Source organism: Pungitius pungitius, chromosome 13, assembly GCF_949316345.1.
Source record: "Pungitius pungitius chromosome 13, fPunPun2.1, whole genome shotgun sequence".
In the NCBI taxonomy this organism is placed as follows: domain Eukaryota; kingdom Metazoa; phylum Chordata; class Actinopteri; order Perciformes; family Gasterosteidae; genus Pungitius; species Pungitius pungitius.
The window spans coordinates 12,335,652-12,359,303 of record NC_084912.1 but is presented as its reverse complement, the minus strand read 5'-3'; the positions used below and the strand labels follow the sequence as shown (position 1 = coordinate 12,359,303).

General features: G+C 42.3%; 1 protein-coding gene and 1 long non-coding RNA gene across 3 annotated transcripts in view; one reads left to right on the top strand and one right to left on the bottom strand.

Annotated features, from left to right (window-relative positions):
• Positions 1 to 1,930: 1,930 nt before the first annotated feature.
• LOC119214598 (uncharacterized) lies at positions 1,931 to 19,934 on the bottom strand. 2 transcript variants are annotated; one of them, XR_009957237.1, is made up of 3 exons: positions 19,639 to 19,934; positions 18,571 to 18,692; positions 1,931 to 2,134 (listed from the first exon to the last, which is right to left on the bottom strand). It is a non-coding gene; the product is annotated as an uncharacterized LOC119214598 (long non-coding RNA). The 2 variants fall into 2 exon arrangements; XR_005119985.2 differs by lacking the exon at positions 19,639 to 19,934 and adding an exon at positions 19,317 to 19,429.
• Positions 19,306 to 23,652, top strand: part of sptlc3 (serine palmitoyltransferase, long chain base subunit 3) — a 22,692-nt gene continuing 18,345 nt past the window's right edge. Inside the window, exons 1-4 of the mRNA XM_037466443.2 lie at positions 19,306 to 19,486; positions 20,918 to 21,109; positions 21,829 to 21,983; positions 22,842 to 22,990. Coding sequence (XP_037322340.1) covers positions 19,388 to 19,486; positions 20,918 to 21,109; positions 21,829 to 21,983; positions 22,842 to 22,990 — 595 coding nt within the window. The 5' untranslated portion in view covers positions 19,306 to 19,387. The remainder of the gene's footprint in view (positions 19,487 to 20,917; positions 21,110 to 21,828; positions 21,984 to 22,841; positions 22,991 to 23,652) is intronic.

The window sequence follows — 23,652 nt, the reverse complement described above, 5'->3', positions numbered from 1 at the left end:
AATGGTGGAATATCCCACTGAGAAGTGCTCGCAGAGAGACAAAGACAAATATAAAACTGATAATTTTTACTGTTTTCAATTGTTATAATTATTCTACATCTGTTTATTATGGGAGATTTTGCCATCAAAAGTTTTGACTTACAGCAAACAGGCATATCATTTAAATAACATCAACCACCGTTGAATATATTTCCAAGGTCCAACCCCCTGAATTTCTTTGATCATTTATGCATGTTCACTCTTGAGAATTTCTGCTATACTACTTTCAGGTTCCTTACCTTCAGTTCTCCCTTCAAAACTTGAGAAAACACGCGAGCATAAGTCAGCAGAGAGAGAAAGACGGAGAAGGGGGCGAGAGACAGAGAGAGAGAGAGAAAGAGAGAGAGAGATCATGTTTTAAACATGAGCGGGTTTTGTTGCCTGTGTTTTGCTTTCAGCCATAATTAAATTCTTAATTAGCAAGCCTTCTGGAAGAAATACATGAAGATGGAATTCAATTTAGAGACCTAACGCGTTTGGCCAACGGTACAGGAGAAAATAGAGAGGAAGGAGGCAAACCCAGAAGCGACAAATGAGCACACTCTTTTATCTTTTACCCACTTTGTTAATGCTGCTTCTGCAAATATATCTACAATATCCTGACGAAAATCTGAGTGAAACAATGCCGCCTGTATCTACGCTAGCCCGGAGAGGGATGGGGGATGTCATCATCTATTTTTTATTGCACAAACTGATGATATGGCATTACAGAAGTGACTGGATGGACCACTACTTCACGGTTTTTGTGTATCAGTGAGCAATGGAGACAAACCTTCCTGAAAGAGTGTTCTGCAGCCAGCAGAAACCAGCAGCAACGTAAACCTTTGGTGCAATACGTACGTCCACCAAATGCGCTTGTTTTTGCCTCTGACAGATTCCAATTGTTATTATGTCTGCCCACATTACAGAATCAATCCTATATATTTTAGTCTTATTCTGAAATCAGAGCTGACTTGTTGCTGAATTTGAGTCACAAAGAGCATTGTCAAGTTTACTGTATGAGGGTTAACTATGAAGGAGATTTCAACAAGGTCGATGAGGCCTTCCATGAAACAGAGTGGAGGTTGAAAAAAAGTTTCCTTTTTAGTCAACTTCATCAGAAAACCTGAGGCAAAAAAAAAGTAGTCAGGTAGGTTTAAGTGCTCCACTTAAAAAACATTAACTGCATGTACCCTGCCATTCACGTTTCATGATCCCTCCTTAGCTCTCAGACCTCACCATGCCGTGCTCGACCAGGAAAGCATCAAACTCTACCCACGGGCTGGCCTTATACCTTTAACTCATCGAAGTGGGAAATAGAGAATCTCATTTTGAATATGCCTGCTAAAGTCTTTAGTCATGGCCGGTCTCTCCCCTGTGCCCGTCTGGCCGACCCCTGAACAGCTGTGACACGGCTGTGAGGCTCCGAGGAGGAGTGCGGATTTGCTGCAGCCCTTTGAAGTGTCAGCCGTACGTTGGCGGCACACCTCTGCGCAATATTGAACTGAGATGCAATGAAGATAGATGAGGACAGAGACCTGCCGGGGGCTAATAGAATGTGCTCCGTCCTGCACGCTACTCCTTGGCTCTCGGTCCTCAATTCACTCCTTGAAATTGCAGAAGTGTTGTGTGTGTGGGTGGGTGGGTGTGAGAGTGTGTGTGCGGGTGTTGGTGTGAGGGAAAATAAACAAACTAATACACACTAAAAACACTACAAATTACATGGATTTAATTCGAAAGAACTGCACTGAGGTCAGAATATCCCACTCCATGAACTGATGGTTAGAGAGTGTCCACCCCCCCCCCCCCCCCCCCCATTGATGCCCAAAGTGATCCCCCAGTAAACACACAAGCTGACACATTGACTCAAGTGCAACCTTTGCGGGCACAAACAGAGCCCTGCTGACCTGGACGTAGGCAGCCTGGCATCTCCGGAGATCGTAGGCCTCGTGGACGATGCAGTGGAGCTGAGAGCGAGGGGGGGTGATTGTGCAGTCTGATCAGCTCTGCGGAGGCGAGGGTTTAGAGGCTTTAACGTGTACGCAGCGCATGTAATCCCCGAGCCCCCCCCCGGGTAAGACGGTGTGCCAGACGGTTTCTCAGCAGTGATGCCATCCTGACGAAGACAGAGAAAAGATATTTTCCGATTAAGTTGTTTAGTTAATTCCGGGATACAGGAGTGTTCTTCTTACTCCCCCTAAAGTCAAAGAGAATCAGAGTTCTGATGTTTACTTTTAGCTAAATCCCAAAATACCCCTGGAGGCACATTTTGTCCGCCTGCATCTAAACCAATGATTGGGTTTGCTTTGATTCCTCAAACTACATCAGCAGATTTATTAAGTGTGTGTTAAGATGTCTAACCACAGTGTGCAGCTCTGCATGACAATCCCATCATCTAATAAACTCATCATGTGCTACTCAAATATCTGGGGTAATAGGTTAACTGTTAACTGTTTTCACAACAAAAACTGCAAACACTGGGCTCCAGAAAAAGAAGATGAGGATTTTGTGCTTGAGGAGGTTTCTGTGTTCTCCGCCTCCTCTTTCTCCTGTTTCCACACTTCCTTTCCCTCAGTTCACACCCCCCCAGTGGGAGGCTGAGGAAACCACGCTTCAGCACTGCCGCATTGTGCAGGATAAAAGCAGACGGAAAAAGTATTTTTGCAGATTATTGCAGTTTCTTTAGTATTAAGGCTGTTAAGAGGCTTTTTTGTACAGAATCTGAGACAATAAAAAGATCATTTTACTACAAGCCCTTGTTAAACTTGTCCTCATCAGCATGAAGATGGAGGCAAAGCATTGATGCCCATGAAAAAGATAAATCTCAGAACTTTAACCTTGACTCAATCGGCCATCCAGGCCACATTAATTTTAACCTTGGTTTAAAACTAAGTGATAATTTGATGTTTGAGAGTGCTGCTTAAAATCCAGTTAATTTTACTTTAGTAAATAAGATTGTTAAATGCTGGAGTTGATCATTTCCTCTTCAAAGACATTCATTCTCTGCCTGTAATCATATAACGCCTCATTTCATGTTCGCAATTTCACATTCCCCTTTTCCGACTAAGAGGTTACATCATGACATAATGCGAGCATGCAACAGTCAATCTAACTCATCATGTATGCAATCAGTTACATGTATGAGCTATTAAGAGGAGGTTGATCTTCTAAGAGGTTCTCAGAGGATATCAATCTCAAGAAATTTAGAAAAAAGAGAACACAGAGAGCGACTGATCTGATCAGATAGAATACACACGTCTTTTTATCTTCATACAGCATCCATAAATCGCCCTGCGATATTAAAGAAAATGGATTGAACATGTACTATATTCCCACATTGATATTTGTGAACGAATGAAGAGTCGCGTTAAATCAGGTTATTAGATTCAAAGCAGTGTAATCAGGATTGTACGCGTTAGTGGAGATTCTTAGAGGCGTGTGTGTGATGCGTGTGCTAATGTAACTCAAAAGGAGATGGAGGGGGGGCTGTTTAGCCAATGGAAAATGACACCTCGTCATGTCTTAAAAGTGTCTATCAGAGCGAGAATGAATTACATTTCAAGCATCTCGGCCACAGAACCTACAACCGTGCACGGTTCGTGTCATTAATTGTTTCTTTTCAATAAGAAATATATTTCTTATACAGAAACTTCTTATTTTGTCTTTCATGTGTCAGCCAGGAGACGGCCTGGAGTCAATCTTAGTCATGCCATCACCTGTCATTTCTCCGACAGCCTGCCCTGTGCGCCGGCAGCTTGACATGCTGCAAGGAGTCCACGATATCCCCCTCTATTAGCCTCCCGACTTTAACATAGGGAGCAGCTCCGTGCTGACATGCAGAGCAGATTGAAGGCTTGTGTGCTACTTCTGCAACACATATTTCTGCTGGTTTGAGGGGGTTAATTATATCTAGGTCACTGTTTTTTCATGAGATCTTAGGATTCACACCAACCGTCACAAAAAGGGGGAAAAGATTCATATAAGCTAGAACACAAACACTTAAAAAAGCATTTGCATTTATGTGTGCCTGCGCAGACAACACTCACACAAAGAAACAGACACACACTGAATGCACAAATACTACATTCAGAAGCCTCCAGAGCAACTAAGCCACTGGATGCCTGAAAACTGGGTCATCTAAAGCCTTAAATGCAATCTTTTTTTTTCAAATTCCAAGTAATTCTTTTAATCTTCATCATCTTGTAATTGCATTCCCGTTTGAATTAGATACTGGAGAATATGTTGAGCAAGACTGTACCAGATTAGTCTGACCTCAACTGGTGGCCATGACCCCAACAGCATCGTACACGTGTGACACAACATTCTAATCCTTGTAAAAATGGGATAGCAATGTTACCAGCAAAGGGTGCATCTCAAGATCACGAATTACAGTACTACCAGTGGTAAACAAAAAGGATGTGTTGAGAGGCAGAGATCTACGATGTCCGCCAATTACAGAAAAAAAGGAAATTGCAGGTTGTTAATGTGTTACTTATTCTTCGGCCGTCTAAACACCTCAAACCGATCTTTCCACATGGTCGAACAGAATAATCGGAGGGGACATCATTGGTAAAAACCCTTGTGGCCTCCACAATCTCACACTCATCACGGCCAACTAATTAGGTCATTCTTAGTGGGGGTTGTTAATGTAGTGCTTGATGATTCCTTATTATATATTCTTATACAGGTTTAATATTTAGGAAACCCCTTTTCATTCTGAACCTCCAAATCTAGATGTGAAACATAAGAATTCCCTAAAATGCTTTAAATTGCACTTCCTCCCTTCAGAGCAAACTGGATACACAAATGTAGTGTATGGTCTCTTCTGTATGACTAGCATGGCCCTTTTGGGTCTTGTTGTTGCTACAGTGCACAATGAAAAACATATTTTTCATTTGGCTGTGTGAGCTGCTGTCATGTTCCACTTTGATCGATCTAAGTACATTTTTCAAACTTGCCAAAGGAATGACTTGCAAGCAAACAATATTTGGACATGAGAGTAATGAGTACACATATCTGTCGATTACGGTAGCAAGACACCACTATTATGGGGTGTACCTGGTCGAAATGAAACCATTTATAAAACTTTCACTGATAGGAAATGTCCTCACCCATCAAAATGTGTGAGAGAACCATGTTGAAATACATTCATTTTAGTGTTGGTGATGGTGGTTAAAGAAACATTACGGTTGACTTTAAAACACACAGAAAGTTCTGCATATGAAAAGTTTTATTTTGTAATCCTTTTAGCCAAGTCATGTTCTGATGTTGCATGCAAACGTGATGCTGTTTGTCCAAACATAGTCAGGGAGTAGGTCATTCCTGCAGGGAACGCTTTAAGCACAAACTGTTTTGGTTATTCTGAGACAATAAGACGGATAGCGAGGAGCATCCTGTGGGAACTAATTACCAGAATAGAATTAGCCATTATCCACATTAAGAGTGTTCCTCGCTATAAAGAACAGGCCCAGTATGCCAAGGAGCAAACTTACAAACTCTCTAAAAGTGTTTTACTGGCGCCAACACCAAAGAAGGTTAATTAGGAGTGTAGACAAATCATTGTCTTGCTTGTTACTGCACTTTGGTCCAAAATAACTGTAACCACGATTCCGCCATGAGAGACATTCAAGCATTTAACTTCACAGCAACAGTGTCTGGCTTCTCAAATTCTGATTACCTTCTTCATCAGCCGTATCAATATGCAGATACAGCTCTGAATTGCTATCTGTGATTTTCTGAGGCACCCCGGAGAGTTGCATTATTAGGCTGCCGCGCCGCCTTATTCTCACTGATACTGTAGATCAATCTAAATGATGCCTTTCATTTCACGGGTTGTTTGGAATGATGCATGTTAGAGCTCTATAATTGAGATGTTCAGCCTCTACCAAGTGTCCCCCCACCCCCCTCCTGACATCTACTGTGGGTCCCGATGAAAAAGAGAATTTGCATATCAAACACTGGTTAAACCCTTCTCTTGGGAAATACTTTTTTTCCCAGACGGCATAGTTATTTCCTCTGTTGTTTGTTTATTATTTCTCGCATCATGATTTTTTGATTATCTCAAAACGAATGTCTAAGGAATGTTTATAGCGCGAGTGTAGTTGATGTGAGGAGTTGGGAAAATGTGAGGGTTACTTGTTCCCTGAACAGTATTATACAAATGTTGGGAAGAGGGCCCCTCTTCGACTGTTTGAGTAAGAATCTAAAATCTAAAGCAGAATATTTAAAAGGACAGAATACACACAGACACTACATTTCAATAAACACTGGATAATGTCAAATAGCATGTGTGAATGTGTGCTGGGTGTCAAACAGTGTCAATCTTTTCTCTTACAGTTAGATTCCCCTTCTCCCATGGTGGCAGCATCCTCCTCTGCTCCCCCAGCACCACAACTAGCATTCATAAATAATTAAAGATTGAATCTTTGATATTTTCAAAAGGTCAGAGGCATAACACAGAGAGATAAATGCCCGTCCTTCCTCTGCGGGAGCACATTTGGAAAACCCTCCACACGGGTTTATGTTTTCGCCGGAAAGCTCCAACAGACATGATGATGTGTGTGGAGGGAGGGAGAAGAGGCGAGGAGGCCGCCACAACCCGAACAGTGTTGAATGTGCCCACTGTCGCTCAGACACCTCATGAAATTTTCATGCTTTTGTCTGGGACCGGGCAGTAGAGATGTTAAAGGGGAGCCGCTGGATCCCGGACACCTGAGCTCTTGTTCCCGCTGACGCCCGACAGAGGACACCGCCGCTAAGCCGGCCACGGGTTTCGGAGAAGGAGCCCGCGAGCATTTCCATGCAGAGATGTCTGCTTCATGTATTGAATGGATGTCTTCCCCTGATGCATTATCAATGAGACCTGCTCTCTGCATCACAGCCCCGGACAGAGAGGGGCATTTATTCCTCACTTTAGCGCTTCTCTCTATCTATGAACCAATGGGAATTTAAAGTGACGCCTCAAAGTGCAGTGAGGTGTCACTGAATGGTTAATAACTTTTTGGGAAGTCTGTATTAAAACTTTAAGAACAGTTTATCTTGCTTCTCCTCAGGTGCAAAATGTGCAGGATCAACTACCACTCATTAAAGTCACATCTGACCTTTTTACCCTCCCTTTCTTCACACTTATTGTCAATCCATTTGGAGTCTCTGAATATGTAGGACTTCTAAAGTAGAACATTTTCATTGATTTCATATTCATGTGTCGTTCACTGTTAGTGCAGCTGACTCATCTGCTTCTCCTCTCCCTCAGATTTCAGCTCGGAGCTCAAGGTTTTATCTCATCATGCCACCCTGGAAGTTTAAATATTAGACTTCACAGGAGCAAAAGTTTCCCCCCACGCTTTGATGGTGTGAAGGTAGCCTTGGTCTCTCACACACATACACGCTCACACTTCATGACACAGTTGACTAGAATTCCCTTTGTGCTGTCTCCTCCGTGAAGCTGGATGAGTGGGTTGCTGTCAGACAGAAATGAAAAGCTGATTGTGTTTACCTTGCAAACAGAGAGTTCAAGACTTTGTTTTCATTTGATGTTGTTGATATCTGCAGACTAGAGTCAATCATGGCATCAACTAACAGGTGGAGGTTTTGTTTCCGGGATATGATGTAGATTTGTTTATACATTATTAAATGTTATAGAATCATCTGAGCTACCAAACCAGCACCTCTCCTCCACACAGTCTCACTATTTAATGTAAAATGTCACTTCATTCTCAAACCTAATCATCTTTCCCAACATCTTTTAGTGTGATCCTCTCTGCAAAATAATTCTTGCTATTGTCTTTTTGTTAAACTAATTTCAAGGTGTTTCAAGACTAGAGTGTATGGTGGTAAGGAATAATTAAAAGGACACAGAATCTGTACTGTACTGTAGAAAAGACATTGTCCCGGTTTTTCATGCTCTCTTTTTGTTCTCTTTTAAAGTCCCTCTCCCATTCTCCACTTTAACTCGTGCACATTTTTTCACTCTGTACTTGGCATGTGTCGCTCTAGCCATCTATCTAGTGTTCTCAGGTGATAACCAATAGCTTTAGTTAAACATAATATATGGCACTGTCCCTGTAGGTCCTCGCCTGCTCTCTGGGGATCTGGTGTCCTCCGTTTGAAGCATCCACTGTTTTTAACCTTCATTTTGCCTTTCGGTTGGCATGTTTCTGTCAGGCAGCAAAAAACAGATTGGCAGCCCCAAAACAGTCAACCTTTGCATTAAACATTCATGAACTGCAGTGCAGCGGCACCCATGCAGGAAGGTCACTCAAGAATGATTGGTTTAGTCGGGTATAGCCCCGTGCTTCAACACGCCTCTATAATAAATAAATACGATCCCTACAGACCTGCACCTGGTAGCCCGCTTGTTTCACAATAGAGAAAAGAAATCTCATTGTGCACACTGTCCCTACTGCATATGGTATAAAAGAAAATGATGTGGCACTGACAAATGTAAGCCACAAAATGCCATTGTGCGCATGTGTTTTTTGAATGAGGTCATTGACTGTACCATACAAAGGGGAACTTCATCCAATACACAACATAACCTATTTTTCCTTTAAGGAAGGGTGGGATCCATCAGTCTGTTTTTAGCGGCCACTAAAACATGCACAAATAAGACAAAAATATATTTCTCAATTCTCAAAGCACTCGTAAAGGCGGAAATGCGCCTCTGACTGTGATGCCTAGAAAATAGCTGCAGCTCCCACGTATTCAAACGAGGCAATATACATACATTTGGGGCAAATTGTGCCCTTTGTATGCAAATGAGACCCATTGCAGAAACTGTCCAATTAACAAAGATCAGCCACTCGCAGACACTTTGAAATTAATAGTGTCTTCAAAGAGCTGATGGTAACAGAAGAGCATTCATTAGTGTCATGCCCGGACCTTCCAGCAATCAAGATTTCTCTCATTCACGATTAAATTCAACGCCTGAATTTTTAGGACGGCCTCTGCACCTTGTTAGGACATGTAGCTCGAGATATGAAGTTTCTTTCTTTTAATTCACTGTTTTTTAGGTAACTGGGCTCATGACACATGGTTAGATCATGAGTACAATTTCTTTTAAGAATAGAAACATGACATTAGACACACAGCTGTTGCAAGTGAAGCACTATTCAGCACTATTTTTTGTCTCTCTAACGACACAATCATCTAGAACATAGGCAACAAAACCGTTCTCACCCCGGACAGGTACTGTTTGTGCCTCTTCCATCCAGCAGGAGGCTGAGACCTCCCGCCACGCTGACAGTTTCTTCCCCTCGTCAGTCAGGCTCATCAACCGAGCCCGGGGTTCCCCACTGACTGACTCTCACTCCATGTACATACACCTCGTCACTTTCACTCGTCTCACTTTCTGTTGGTGCACTTTATCTTTATTTTATCTTTATTTCTTAACTTACTAACCCATAGCTTTAGCTTACCAAACCATTGCATATATTTTATTATATTTTTTATCTTATTCCTGCACTGCGATGTCTGTTGTTATTGTCGTACTGTCTGCTGTCCAACCGCCAAGTCAAATTCGATGTGTGTCTGACATATTATGGCAATAAATCTCAAAACAGTTTCTTCTTTATACACAGAGCTTAACAGCTTGCAGACATGATTTGATGAAAAGTAGTTTTGAATAAAAAAAAATCACAATGAGCTCTGTGGGTTACTATGAGTAACCATGTCATCATATTTCCAACAGAGACGTGCATGACGACTTTTTCTAATTTAATTCTATAGTGCTTTGAGCGGCAAAAAAGGCCCATCACATCGGGTGGAAGTTCTACTGATTATGCCAGACTCCTCCAAGTCACATTGCTGAAGTGCGTAATTATGTTCAGCGGCTGATGGTGAATGATGGTTACAGGCGTTTAATGAAGCGACAAGACTTTTACAGTGCATGGCCTACATAGAAAGGACCCTGCGTGCACTTCTATGACTATAGCTGTTGGTTGGTCCTTGGTCCCTCCACACCACCTCACCAGCAAGGAGTAATTATGTAAGCACAAATGTGCACCTGATACAGAAGGTATTGTGCCGGCATCAGGCCCTTTGGCATTGAAAATCTGCTTGAACACAGGTCTGTATAAAGGCAGTTTAAGCAGTGCAGTGGTGTAAACACAGTGAGGTTTAAACGGTCATTCACTTAGCATGAGCGTCTTCATTTCATCTTCAGTAGCTGTGGTGTGTTTTAAAGCACACTGATGTAACTCGGGCCATTAGAGAGTAAACACAGGGGATCTGATTTAATGTTGTGAGCAGGGCTCTTTTGAAGGGCCAGCAAAACAAATCACATTACACCTCAATTAACACCATAGAGGCATCTGCAGTCCAGTTTCATTCTCAGCAATAGAACTCTGGACCTCACGTACTAACACGTTTTCGCCCACTTCCAGCGTATTTGTTTCGCAACGCTCGTAAAAGCATGGAGAGGTACGTACAGACATGACGCACTGAGGTGAAAGCACAGACCGCCTGTTGCGGAAACCGAAAAGGGCAAAATTGTCACGGTTTGGGTTCATGTCTTGTTTTATTTTGTAGTTTCATGTACCTTGTGTTCCTGGGTAACTTCACTTCCTGCCTTGTCCTGTCTTCCCCTCTGATTGTCTGCAGTGTCGATAATTGTGTCCAATCATCTGCACCTCCACTGTGTATTTAAGCCATGTCAGTCTCTTGTCTCGTGTCGCGTCATTGCATGTTGTGGTGTTTGCATGTACGTAGTGTGTAGTCTGAAGTAGTCGTGAGAGTCTGCGTTTGAGTCCTCTTGCTTCCGGCTTCTGCCTTCTCCCGCACGTGACAAAAATGCGCTTTCCGTGTCATTCAGGGGAGGGTCAAGGGGAAAGTGGGAGTTTCCCATAAAGAGATGGGAGTGGATGCCTAAGGTTTGCCTAATATTTATTATGTATGTACAGAAACCTCTCGTGAAAGTGCACCTCTTTTTAGCGGTTTAAATTTTTCACCTGTTAAAAGCAGGTGTTGAATGCGGGTTTCCTCACATATGCCTCCTGGTGAAATGACAGCAGTGATCCGAGCCGGACGGTGACATAGGCCAAGGAGCTGAAAGGGACTTTTGCCACAAGGATCACACTTCTTTAGTTGAGCGAACACGAAATCATTACGGGTTACAGATCGAGCAGCCATGCAAAGATGACATTGCATCTCCGAAATGTTGTGTGCAGTATAGTGGGCGGAGAAAGGCGCTGATTACTCAATGGACTGAAGGCTTTGCAAAAACAACGTAAACTCAGGTATCACAGCGAGTGTTTTCTGCGGGTTGGCCATGGTGCTGATAACGCTACATTTGCAAATGAACGCACATGAGGGCCTCTGTGTCTCTCCCTAATGCAAATAATCTTATGAAATGAAAGCCAGAGCAAAAGACTTGACTGTTCTGGTAAAGACCTGCAGTGTCACTCACTGACCCTCACTTGGTTAATTAGGAAATGCTGCATCTGCCTCAGAGGGCAGCAAGCTGATAAGTCCGACCTGTCCAGTAGCCGGTGTCTCCACCACAAGACGAGGACAGTCCCATAGGGTGACCAAACGTACAGCTCGGGGCCAATTACCCAGCTGCTCCATGACAGCAGCTAAGGGGTGTCACTTCATGCTAATACCAATTCCATAATTGCTGTTGTTTCCCCAGTTAGACGGTTATAGAAATGAGATCTTAGGGTCCCGTAAATTAGATCATGTACCTGGTTGGCTGTTCAGATCGTTAGATTCAAGTGCAGGAATTACTGAAAAGAGAATCTGCCACCTTCTAGTGGTTAAGAGCCCTTTAACAGAAGGCTGGGAGTTTTGGGTGGCATACTTATCCAATTATATGATGAATTGAGCTTAATTATGCCTTTTGAAGCTTAGTTGTTGCAGCTGAAAGCAATGTTTAATTTGTGTGAGGGGAAAAAACGTTTAAAAAATTGTTTACTGTGTAAAATTAAATCGTCTTGCTGTTAGATAGCTTCTTAATGTGACTGCGAACACCAAGTGAAAGGGAAACATTTTCATGCTCAGCATGGGCTGAAACACTGCAAACGAAGATATACAATAGGAGGAAGAGCCTTCACTATTCATTACCTGTTTCGTTATCACTGTCACTACCTGTTTTTCACACTTGTCGAGCAGGACGCTGGGACAATGTGTCATTTCACAGTCCATTCTAGAGGCTTCTCTTTGCCGATACCTTGCTTGTACATGCATGAGGGTTTCAGAAAGAAAGGTACCAATCAAGGTCAGAGAGATATTACATCTGCTAGAGCGCCAAGATATGGAATCCATTAAGACCATCGTGACAATACATGACATTTCTATTTTTGCTGGAGTGGTTTGCTGTTGGACAGGTTGGGCAAAAGAAGAAGAAAAATCATCTGTGCAAGGCTTGGTCTCACATGAGCTGCTCTCTGAAATTGCCTTGCCTATTCAATGTACAGATGTTCAATAACTACAGAGGAAGCTTTGTGTTCACCGGCACAGTGTCGTACCAACCGTATCAGAGCAAGAGCTACATACCAAAAAGTTCTGAGAGGGAATGCATCCTTCGTTCCACTGCTCGGGACACCGGTGACTGACCCTTCAGCTCTATGCTTCAGCTGGCTTTGGCCTCTAAACACATTAGTGAAGATGATGATGAGTGACAGTGACTTTTGCATCCCGCCCCAATTAGCGAGCCATCTTCGTTCCCTCTCAACATTTGCCACAGGGAGTGGGTTGACACATGCCCATCAGTCACCCATCTCTCCCTTTCCCCCCTCCCTCCGCCTGCATGCAACCCTTCCAGCTTGTCTCCAGACTCACAGGCCTTTTGTCACCAGTTTCACAGCCGGCCTTCGTCATTCTCAACTGCAGACTCAGACTCAACACTGCGAGTCCAACCAATTCCTTTCAACACCGGAAAAGTGTTGCTTGTAAATATTGTTGCTGAATTTACTCATTTTCCTCTTGAACGGGTCCTTTCAATGGTTTGCCACTTTCCCCAAAACAAAGAAACACTGAGAAAGCCTCACGTTACCGTCAGAGGGAGAAGGATTACTGCACTATATTTCATAGCTTCAACCGTAAAGTGTGTGTCAGGCCGTCGGGGTGGATAGCCACGGTGAAGACATACGGCCCAAATGCAATTTCTCAGGTCTGAGCACAAGCAGGGCATGACTCAGTGCAATTTTGAGGTTTTAACGCCTCTGCTTGAAACACCAAATGAAAGCAAGTTTGTGCTGAAGATCACTTGCTGGTGAAAGGCTGTTCTATTCTAAGCACCGGAGGAGTGATGCGGGGCTCCACATTAGGCTTCATCTCAGCTACTTTGCCGGAACTCCATGCAACCCGGGTTGTTGTTAGATGTTAGCTCCCTAACAAGCGGGAGAGTCTTGGGAGAGAACTCGCGCCGTCAACAGAAGAGTCGGTCATTGCTGTTACTCTGAGAGCGTGGGAATGAATCACAGATCTGTAATACACAATGTTGCATTTTCAGGGATTGCTGACTCGAGAACAATTATAGCGATCTCTCTGATAAAAATGTTTACTGACATTTGTCCCGTAGTAAAGATCAAATAGATTTTCCACTTGGTCATGTTAAGCCCTTAGTAAATGGGACTATATTCATAAAATAATGGTAACTGGTCAAATCCTCGTGTTTCACAAAAAGAACTTGCCGGACATTTGAGAAATACAGTTAAATGCATCAATTTGTTTCATTGATCTTTCCTTCGCAGGATTAAAGTGAGTCATTCATTTTCTTCTTTGCTCTTGGGAGTTTCCTGTATTGACCCGTACTTCTCTGGACTCCAAAGTGAGAGTGAAGTGAACTGTAGACACTGGGAAGTCCATAGATTAGCAGCAGCCTCAAAGAACAAGTTTCACGCCTGTGTTGAATCCCCCCCCAAAATGGATTTTGGATTATATTGGCCTTTATTTAAACCCATCCCACTGATAAAACATTCAGCGAGCTCCATACTCCTCTCTCAAAGGTCCATGAGTACTACTACTACTTGTTTGCAAGCGTCCAACCTCAGTTTGCATTAGCTATTGCATTTCTGCCAAATTTTAGAAAAATAAGAGGCATGAGTCAAACTCTTCCCATGTGTTACCTCACAAAGTGCAGGAATAAAAGCTGCAGTGCAGAAGAAAGGAGTCTTATATCTGCATGGCTTATGGGGCTTATTAACATTCCTCCCCGACTGAAGCTGGAATTGTGAATGTGACTTTTAAATGGAGTAACTGTGATGTTCCCATTCGCAGGGCTGCAAGCGTGTTGTAAATGAGTGGAACAGCAGCATCTCGTAATGCGGATTGATACTCTCATAATAACTGTGCTCCAGTTAGTAGACTTTTACAAAAAATACAAAAAGCTCCTTCAGCTATCCGTCTTGTTTTTTTTAAAATTATTATTAATTATTGCAAATTTGATTGTATGGCAGACCAGGTGAAACCCTACATCAAGATGTACAAAGGCAATCAGCACTTCTTATCATCAGCCCCTCTCGGCCTGCAACAAAGCTCGGCCAAATATTTTCCATTTCACACCAATGAAATGTATTATAATACATGTACAGGATCTGCCCTTCAGTACAACGGTGACTTGTAACTAAAACCTCCCGTCACTGTCCATAGATGAACCGGCCTGGAGAGGGGCTGGCTTCCAGGAGGCCCTGCCTGCCTTTTTCCTGGCTGTTTGGCTTCTCATCTTGACAGCTGACTGTCAACATCAAAGAGCTTCAGTACAAAGTCTCAGCGGGCCTGTTCGTGACAGTCACAGTGTATAGAAAACGGTAATCACTGCCGGGTAGGAGGCTTGCGGTCTGGAACCTTGCAGAGAGTAACGTGATAGGCCAACAGATTCCGGGGTGCCTGGTGACCGATGGCTGCCTCGGTTGTCAGAGCGGGGAAAGAACCAGAGATTCTACGCAATTTGAATTCTGAGAAGGCGTTTCAGCAGTTGCCTTGGTGACACAATTCTACCTAGATGGCAATGTTAAGACTTTGAGTTCACATTCTGACTCATGTATAGGCTATATATGCAACATCAATAACTTTATAGTAATGTTCATAGACATGCGAGTGGAGGAAACAGGGATATAAAACGCAGGCCCTACCATAAAAAAATATTTCATCTAGGCCCTCTGTGACTCATTTACAATATCTGCAGGGCTTAATTTGGGTCAACAAAGACATTTAGTGCCGACATGACCTACGGTCACTCAGAAATGGGGACCACATGGCCTCTGGTTATGTCTGCAGTATCATCCATCTCCAAGTCTTCTGGTTTCATCCTTATTTTCCACCATCATCCTGTTCAACCCGACATGTCGCATTCTCCTTCTCCCCTCATTCTGCTGCTCCCGCTTACGTTAACCTTTCAAGCCACAATCTCACTTTCTCCCACTCTCTCTATAAATATCGCTCTCAGAGTCTGTCTTTCCCCCCCATCCCTTTTGCATTTGAAGAGAACAGGGGAATCTTCCATCCCCTGTGGATGTGAACACCCACTCAAGGTTAGTAATGCAGCTGTAGGAGCTAACAGACCTGTGTTTCTACAGAACTAATCAAAGACATTTGTACCGTTCACATTAATAATAACATATCTACTTTTATAACTAAAGCCAAATTGAATTTTCAAATACAGTCCTGTGTTTCCGTCTGTCCTCCGTTCTCTAGAAATAATACAGCCAAATGCAATTTAGGTTGTTGACACTATTTAGGGTTAGAGTGAAAGAACACATTATGTATCCTTGAAAAAGCCAAAGAAAAAAACAGGCCATCCTTATGCATCAACCTGATAGAATGCTCTCATTTCTCTTGGTGGTCCAAATGGATTGTAAGCTTAGAAGAACTATACATAGACACGCTTTTAACTCCCTCTTGGCAGCCAACAAAAACAAACAACAAACCGTATCACAGCGCATAATATCACACCCCTCTAACATCCAAATGTAAGGACTGTCAGACTATTCTGCTTGTAAATCTCCTGTGATAAGTCTGTCTGCAAAGGGCTTAAATGTAATATATAAATGTAAGATGGCACCATGGACACAAAATGCAATACTCCTCTTTTCCCTGTGTTTTCCTTATTGCTTTCTGGTGGAGCTCACGTCAGCCAGCCAACAAAGAAATTACGCGATTTAAAGGCACCCCGGGGGAAGTTTAAATATAGCGCCGCATTACAACTGGCCTCAAACAGCACAGCATGACAAGAGTTCATCCATAAACACTGAAACCCTGGACAGTGTTACAGAGGTAGCGCGGTGAGCTAATGCCACATGTCACTGAAGACCTGTGCATTCGCTTACACAAGTGCCTTTGCTTGTAATCAAATATATAATGATAGGGAAAACATGGGTGGGGTGTTGGGGGTGGCATTTGGGCTGTCAGAGGGATTGTGGGCTGAAGTGCTGTCCCCTGCACTGCCACTAGGTGGAGGGGCAACCCATTTCTCTAATGGGCTTCTCATTTCTCAACACCTTTATTGATTGGTGCGAGCTTTCTGAACTACAAAGTGTTGAATGAACATACGTATTTTTAATTAAATAAAGCTCAAAACAGGAATTGGAGACAAATAAGTACTTAGTCAAGCTAGCAGAATTGTGAAGATAAGTCTATTAAAGACATGCAAGCATGATATATGGATTAGTATTGGGTATGTATACAAGGAAAGCACATTTTACTTTACATGAAAGCAATGTAGACGAAGACGTCCCACCGCGCCGTTGGCAGCTTATTCCCTGCATACACCATTTCACCCTTCATCTGTATTCAAGGTGGGAAATCTCTTTTACAGAGGCTCCAAAATAAATTTCCCCTTCCCATCTTAAAAAGGAAAACTGCATCCAAAAATTTTAAATGGAGAGAAGAGCAGCCTGGGTGAGACATAAAAGGATTAGCCGTGTTAGAAGATTAGAACATCGATCAATATCCAACCGGAAGCACAGAAATGTAGTCCAATCTTCAGTTACATTTAGAAATATGAAAGACGGCCGCTGAAGTGTAAAATGGAGAATTCCACTGTGGAGATGAGCCTAAATTTGTGATGCTCCTTAAAGATGTATCAACTCCAGTTAATCTCACAATGACAGTACTTCCAACAGTAAGATAAATTATGCCTAACAGTGCAATGCTGGAAAATTTAAATTCAAAATCATAATTGTCTAAATGGGAAGAAAAATGAATAGAAGAATTAACAATGAAACAGATTTGGGAAGCTAAAAGGAACACGAGCATGCAGATTGACATATCTAATGAAGCCTGACATATGTAGGTTACATCTGGTCCCTCTGCTAGAAAGCAATCCTGTGGTGAAGGCAGGGGGGGCAGCTGCTGATGTGACATCCATTCCACAATCAAAGCTGACGTAAGAGGAGGTGAGGAGACTGGTGCATGTTACCCTCGAACAGTTGAATGGAAGTTGACTACTCCGGATTTACAATAAGTGATTCCCTCTCTGCTTTACTCAAACTGCAATACCCACGATTCTCCCAGCACTCTTCTGTCAGCCTTCCTAGTTTGCCCTCATGGAGGTGGCAGTCAACTATCCCCATTCCCCCTTCAACAAAAGGTCCTGAGTTATTAGACAACACCAACTAACCCTCATACGTTAGAGGGGAAGGGAGAGCGCCTCTGAAGAGCAGATGACACGAGTCTTCTGACAGGGCCGCAGTGTTTACAGCCAAAACATCACACAATGCATTTAAAGAAGGCCTAATTTTACCAGCTTTGCCATGAAATGAAGGCTAGACAAATGTTAGAGATGACCCATTTTCTGATTGTGGTGGCTTGGCAAAGGAGGAAACAAGGTCTGTCTGGTGATTGTTATGTTGAAAGGAGTCTGTCTCTGTTCCTAGAGTGTCACATGATTTGTCTTAAAAGGACTTGGAGGTGGAGTATAATGTGGTAGTTCTTCTATTGTTCTCCGTGTCCAAACACACGTACGGGGAAGAATAGCCAAGCATGAAGTAGATACTGTCTTATCAAACATGTCTTAATCTCACTGCATAATGTTCAGATATGCAGTAGCATTCCAAACTCTGAGTTCACCTGAACATAATCATTTGGACTATCTGCTTCTCTTATTCTGCTTGTGCATGTCCACCAAGAGACTAGCTCTCCAAAACAGTAAAAGGAGTCAATATGTAAAGAAAAACGCTAATTTCACTTACTGTAGCTACCCTCTACATATCTTTTGACTTACTGTGTACACCAAAAGTGCACCACAAAACGAATGAGTGGCCGCTGGCCTTTAATTAGCCAACCATCTCTTTGTGTTTGTCCAAAAGGAAAAATTTGAACAATGCAGGCGAAGAGAGACAGCCTGCCGAAGTTTACCAGGTTTTTTTTTATTTCCTATGTGAATGGCCGTGTTTTTGATTTATGACACTAAAGTAAATCATAAACCAGAAAGAGTAACCAAAATGACCGCAAATTGTAGCACGCCTTCCTGCTCTTAATGACTGCTTTGTAAAAACAATGCCACAGAAGCCGCATCATTACAATGAGCCGGATTGTAACACATTACTGCTTAGAGTTGTAACATTAAACATAATCTATGAAAACTAAACTAAATAAAATATTTATTTTAATTACCGTACATTGAAGACAGTGGCCGAGCGCTATGAGAATGACTTGAAGCCTCCATGAATGCAGTCATCCACCTCCACAGGTAGTCCAGGAGCCAGAGACACTCCAGATGTAGCCGGCCGCATGACCTGTAAAGACATAAAGATTTGTACCAAGACGAGTGCCACATTATATTACTATGTGTATATATAAAAAACCTTGAATTCATTTTTGAATGCCAGTGCATATTTTTAAACAACCTATAATGTGACTGTGAGGATTGTCAGATCAGTGTGTGCCTTACACGATGCACTCATTTTGTTGTAGACTGCTACACTGTCAACTGGCCATTCTCAAAAATAACAATGAAACAATGAGTACAAACCCTATGTGAGTAGGTAGTAAGTATGTATGTCTCAGCATAACCCGTTTCACAACCTTACTTAATTATGTAATCTCACTAAATGTAAACTTAAACCATCAAAGGTATGTGTACTTATTGAGCAGGAAAATGCATAGTGGCTTAGTACTACACACAGTGTATAAACACTATATGTTTATACACTGTGGTATAACTTACATATTAAAAGCCAGTCCTATTCAAAGAGCTCAATCTACACGATCATTTTATCAAGTTTCGTTTTTGGATAAAAAGGGGAAGATAGACGGGTTGGCCTGAACAAAAGCCAAAGTGCGACCTATTTAGAAGGAGCGATGTTCAAACACCACAATGTAAAAGAGGCAGAACCGAGGCAACAAAAGGAGGAAGTCACCTTTGGAAGTTCAGTACGGCACACCTGCCAGTGAAAACAGAGACACCGCCGCCGCGCTGCCGTAAAGGAACATGGCAATAACCGTGGCCAGCAGCACCTTGCCGCAGCTCAGCCTCAATGGACTGAAATGCGAAGATGTCAAGAGAAATGGCTTTCACAGCAGGAGAGAGGTAACGTTACGTCTGTCAGCGGGGTCTCGGAACCAAAACACGTGTCCACCCAATTTGCTTCGTGCACCTGCTTTAAGGTTCCGCGCATGGAGTCCGGTTATATTAGTTGGTCCTGCATCTCAACAAATGTTGAGTTAGTCGGGGCTTCTTACCTGAAACCACCTCTGTGGCGTCCCGAAACTTTTGAGTCCTTTTTAGACGTTTAACTCGCCGGTCACGTAACGTTGAGTTAACGTGATGCCTCAGCACCCGCCACGGGGGGAGGATTTGTCAGTTGACACTTCTTACGGTATCAACAGTTGTGTCTCGTGATATCAGTGATATTGGCGCTCGTGCTCTGAGCTCGCGCTTATGTGTTTTCCCGAATGATAAACGGCGGTCCACCGGGATGCGGTGTCCCTGCTCCTGGTCTCTTTTTGTACACGGGGCTTGTTGGTTCCTATATAAGCAGAACAAAGTAAAGCGCAATAAATGAACCAGCGACCACGCCCTGACATTCTTGCCATTTGTAAAAAAAAAAAAAAAACGGGTTTTCTTTTGTACCTCTCGCGGCTGTGAATGCAGGGTTCAGTTCACTCTTACAGAACATTGTGGCCTTTGCAAAAATGTGTGCTATGACGTCTGTACAAAAGTATGCCACCCCGGTTTAAGTCTGAGATTATGTAACGTTAAATTGGACCGTGCCAAACGTTACATCATTTAATTTGTTTGTTTATGTAATAATATAGCCTCACTTCCGTTTGTACGTGTTGCATACTTGTTGACGCCTGGCACTCACGGGTTGATGGGTTAATGTCAGCTAGCATCGAGCATATGACGGTTAGCATCATAACGTCTATTTGTCAGTTAACCACCGGGGTGTTTACAAACCAAAGCAGTTGGGTTCAAAAACACAATTTTTACACGAATGTTTTGAAAATAAATAATACTCCATTCGTTGAATATTTTACAGCACAACATTTTAAATCAATCTCAGAGACGCAACTGATTTAAATTATGTCCGCCGGAAGTGACACCTTTCCTTGTTTGTGTCAAACAACGTTTGAAGAATAAAACTAATATATTATCGTTATAAAAAAATAAAATAAACGTTAATGTTTTTCATCTTGCTTATGTTAGTTTACACCTTGGTACTTTTTTCCGCTTTCTAAATTTTCCAGTACAGAGAAATATATGCGGGTTTACATACTCAACAAATTACCTTGGACAAGTGATCCCTTTTTTGCTAACATTACGATAGAAAATCTTCCAGTGTGCTTGTCTCATTGTTGAATACTATGCATCAGTGCCTTCTGTGCACGAGTATCCGTCTCTTCTTATTGTGTTTTTATTATTATTTATTTGTTAACTAGTCACTTGGATTCCAAATAGCGTTGTCCTGTTTTGTCTGCTGCAATGCGAGATCGCTTATGTGGGTCTCTCCTTGTACAGACAAGGGGCCAAGGGACTGCTGTCGCCTCCAAGCAGCCCAGGCAGGAGTCCTACGAGCAGGCCCCGATGTACGTGGCTGTCATGACATACCTGGGCTTCGGCATCGTCACGCTGTTTGGCTACTTCAGGGATTTCCTCCGCGCTGTGGGCCTGGAGAAGCGCCACATTGCCCAGGAAAGAGAGGAACAAAAAGTAGGTGAAGTGGGAGATGCGATCGGCACAAACCTAGAGATATTGCAGGCATGCCCACGTACTTTAGAGACGCACATGAACCCAGACAATTGGAATTGAAGGTGGGGCATGCCTTGGGTGTCAACACATTTTGTGTTTCCATAATTATTCCAAAACCCTCTCTGAGCCTCCTTTCTTCATGTTCATCTGCACTATAATGTTGCCATGGGTGAGACGAGACACCAGAGAGAATATCTGCTGAAGACCTAATTAAATCTCAGAGGATTCAGGTTCTTTTTAGCTAACTGTGCTGTAGTTTCAAGATGAAGCCTGGGCACTGCCACGTAGAAGCCATTGTTTTTCCATAGGTTTTAAATCAAAGAACCCCAGTTAGGTTGGAAGTACTGAAGGGTTTATTTTGTGCGTCTCATATAAAAAACACTAACACAAATGCAACGTTGCAAAGTATGTTGTATAATATTTTAATATAACATAGGTATAATTTATTTCTTGTTCGGGCTAAAGTGACTAAGTGAAAAAGCTACTTTTACATACAATAAAGAATCAGAATGGTTTGATTTATTTTTATGGGGAAGGAAACGTGAACGATTTGTTCTTTGTGCTTTTAGTGAAGTTACTGATTTGCTCTGATTGCTGAGTCACTCGTTGACATCCTGGAAGTTGCTTACTGGAAAATCAATTTGTTTTTGTTGTTTTTTTGTTTTTGTCTTGGCTCTCAGGATTTTGTACCACTTTATCAAGATTTTGAGAACTTTTACACACGAAACCTGTACATGAGGGTACGAGACAGCTGGAACCGACCAGTCTGCAGTCTGCCAGGACCTGTGTTTGACTTGATGGAGAGGGTTTCTGATGACTACAACTGGACATTCAGGTACTTTGATCCAGTTATGTATGACTACAACTGGACATTCAGGTACTTTGATCCAGTTATGTATGAATACAACATTTAAACACACTGAACATTACACCAACCTTATACCGATAATCCAATATATGTTTACCACATACCACAATGACCACAAACAGCCGTCATATGTGGCTGAATACTATATCATCACAATTCAATTGATTAATTCACGCTCCTTCTCTCTAAGATACTAACTAAGGTATATTGAGTGTCATAAGCAAGGACATGTCAGTCCTGGATTTCTAGCTATAATTAAGATGACTTTGTCTCTCAGCAGGGCAGGGAATATATTATAAATAGAGATATGAACCGAGCCACCAATCAGGAAAAAGGGGTAAGGCGGGAATTACACGTTTTATGAGGTTTATCAGGACTGCAGGAGTAGAAAGGGTGCGGGACATGTATATGGTCATTGATAAAATGATTATTAAGGCTATAAACTCTGAACAATGACAACTCATACAACTTCTACCTTTTCTCACTTTTATTCTCTGCCAACGTGTAGCATAATGACTGAATATGCAATTATATACCTAAACCTTTACAACAAAAACTGATTAACCTATGCTGGTTACGCATGAAATCACTGTAGTTCTCCTTTTTATGAACAGTATTATAATTGCTCTTTAACAAACTGAACCCCATTGACAAAAAGCACATTTATGATACATTACGTTTAATTGAAAGTTCATTAATTTTCATACTATACTATATTATTCTGTACCTGTGTGGAAATGAATGGAATCAGGCCAATATTTAGATATAATTATGGTGTGTGTGTATATTGTATTATAAAAGTGTTGCCAAATGTCAACCTTGCAGGTTAACTGGGAGGACAATACACAATGCCATCAACATGGGCTCCTACAACTACCTTGGTTTTGCTGAGAACAACACTGACTTCCTGAAAACCGTAGCAGCCAAAACGCAGCAGTATGGAGTTGGGGTTTGCAGCACAAGGCAGGAAATTGGTGAGTCTGTTGTGAGCGTGACAGAACTTGTGGGTATCTTTCTCCTAAGCTCCAACAAGGGCATTCATTTTTTCTTGACAATACTTGAATTCACCTCATAATTCTATAGCATATGGCAGTGGCTGTTTCACTTCATCTTGAACTGCTTCACATTTCTTTGACATGTGCCTCTGTTTTAAAAATATCTAGCTGATGAACATGAAACTCCGCCCTCATCACATATGCCAAATGTATTATCTGTCTTGTGGGTTATACTGCCCGCGTGTTTGACTATCTTTCAGTGGCTGCAGTCAAATGTAAATGATTGTGTTGCTTTATGTACCATTTGGGCACAAGTTTAGATCATCATTAACTGGTCCATGCTGATGAGCGGGGGGAATTATAACAGCTGTATGTTGTGCCATTAAACCCACAGGGCATTAGGAATGATGCAAAACTAATATAGAGTACGTGAAATTGCCCCATAAGTGTGAAATATGGGCGTAAATATCCGTCAGTCACCCCTTTGATAGTCTGGCGCCTTTACTGTGAGTAACCGCCTCCACCCAATGTTAGCCATGATTGTTTCAAAACATGCCAATGGGTTCACCTGACGGGAGTTCACAGAAATAGGCCGCATAGTTGTCATAGCTCCTTCTCTAACTGTCGATGATGTAAGAGGC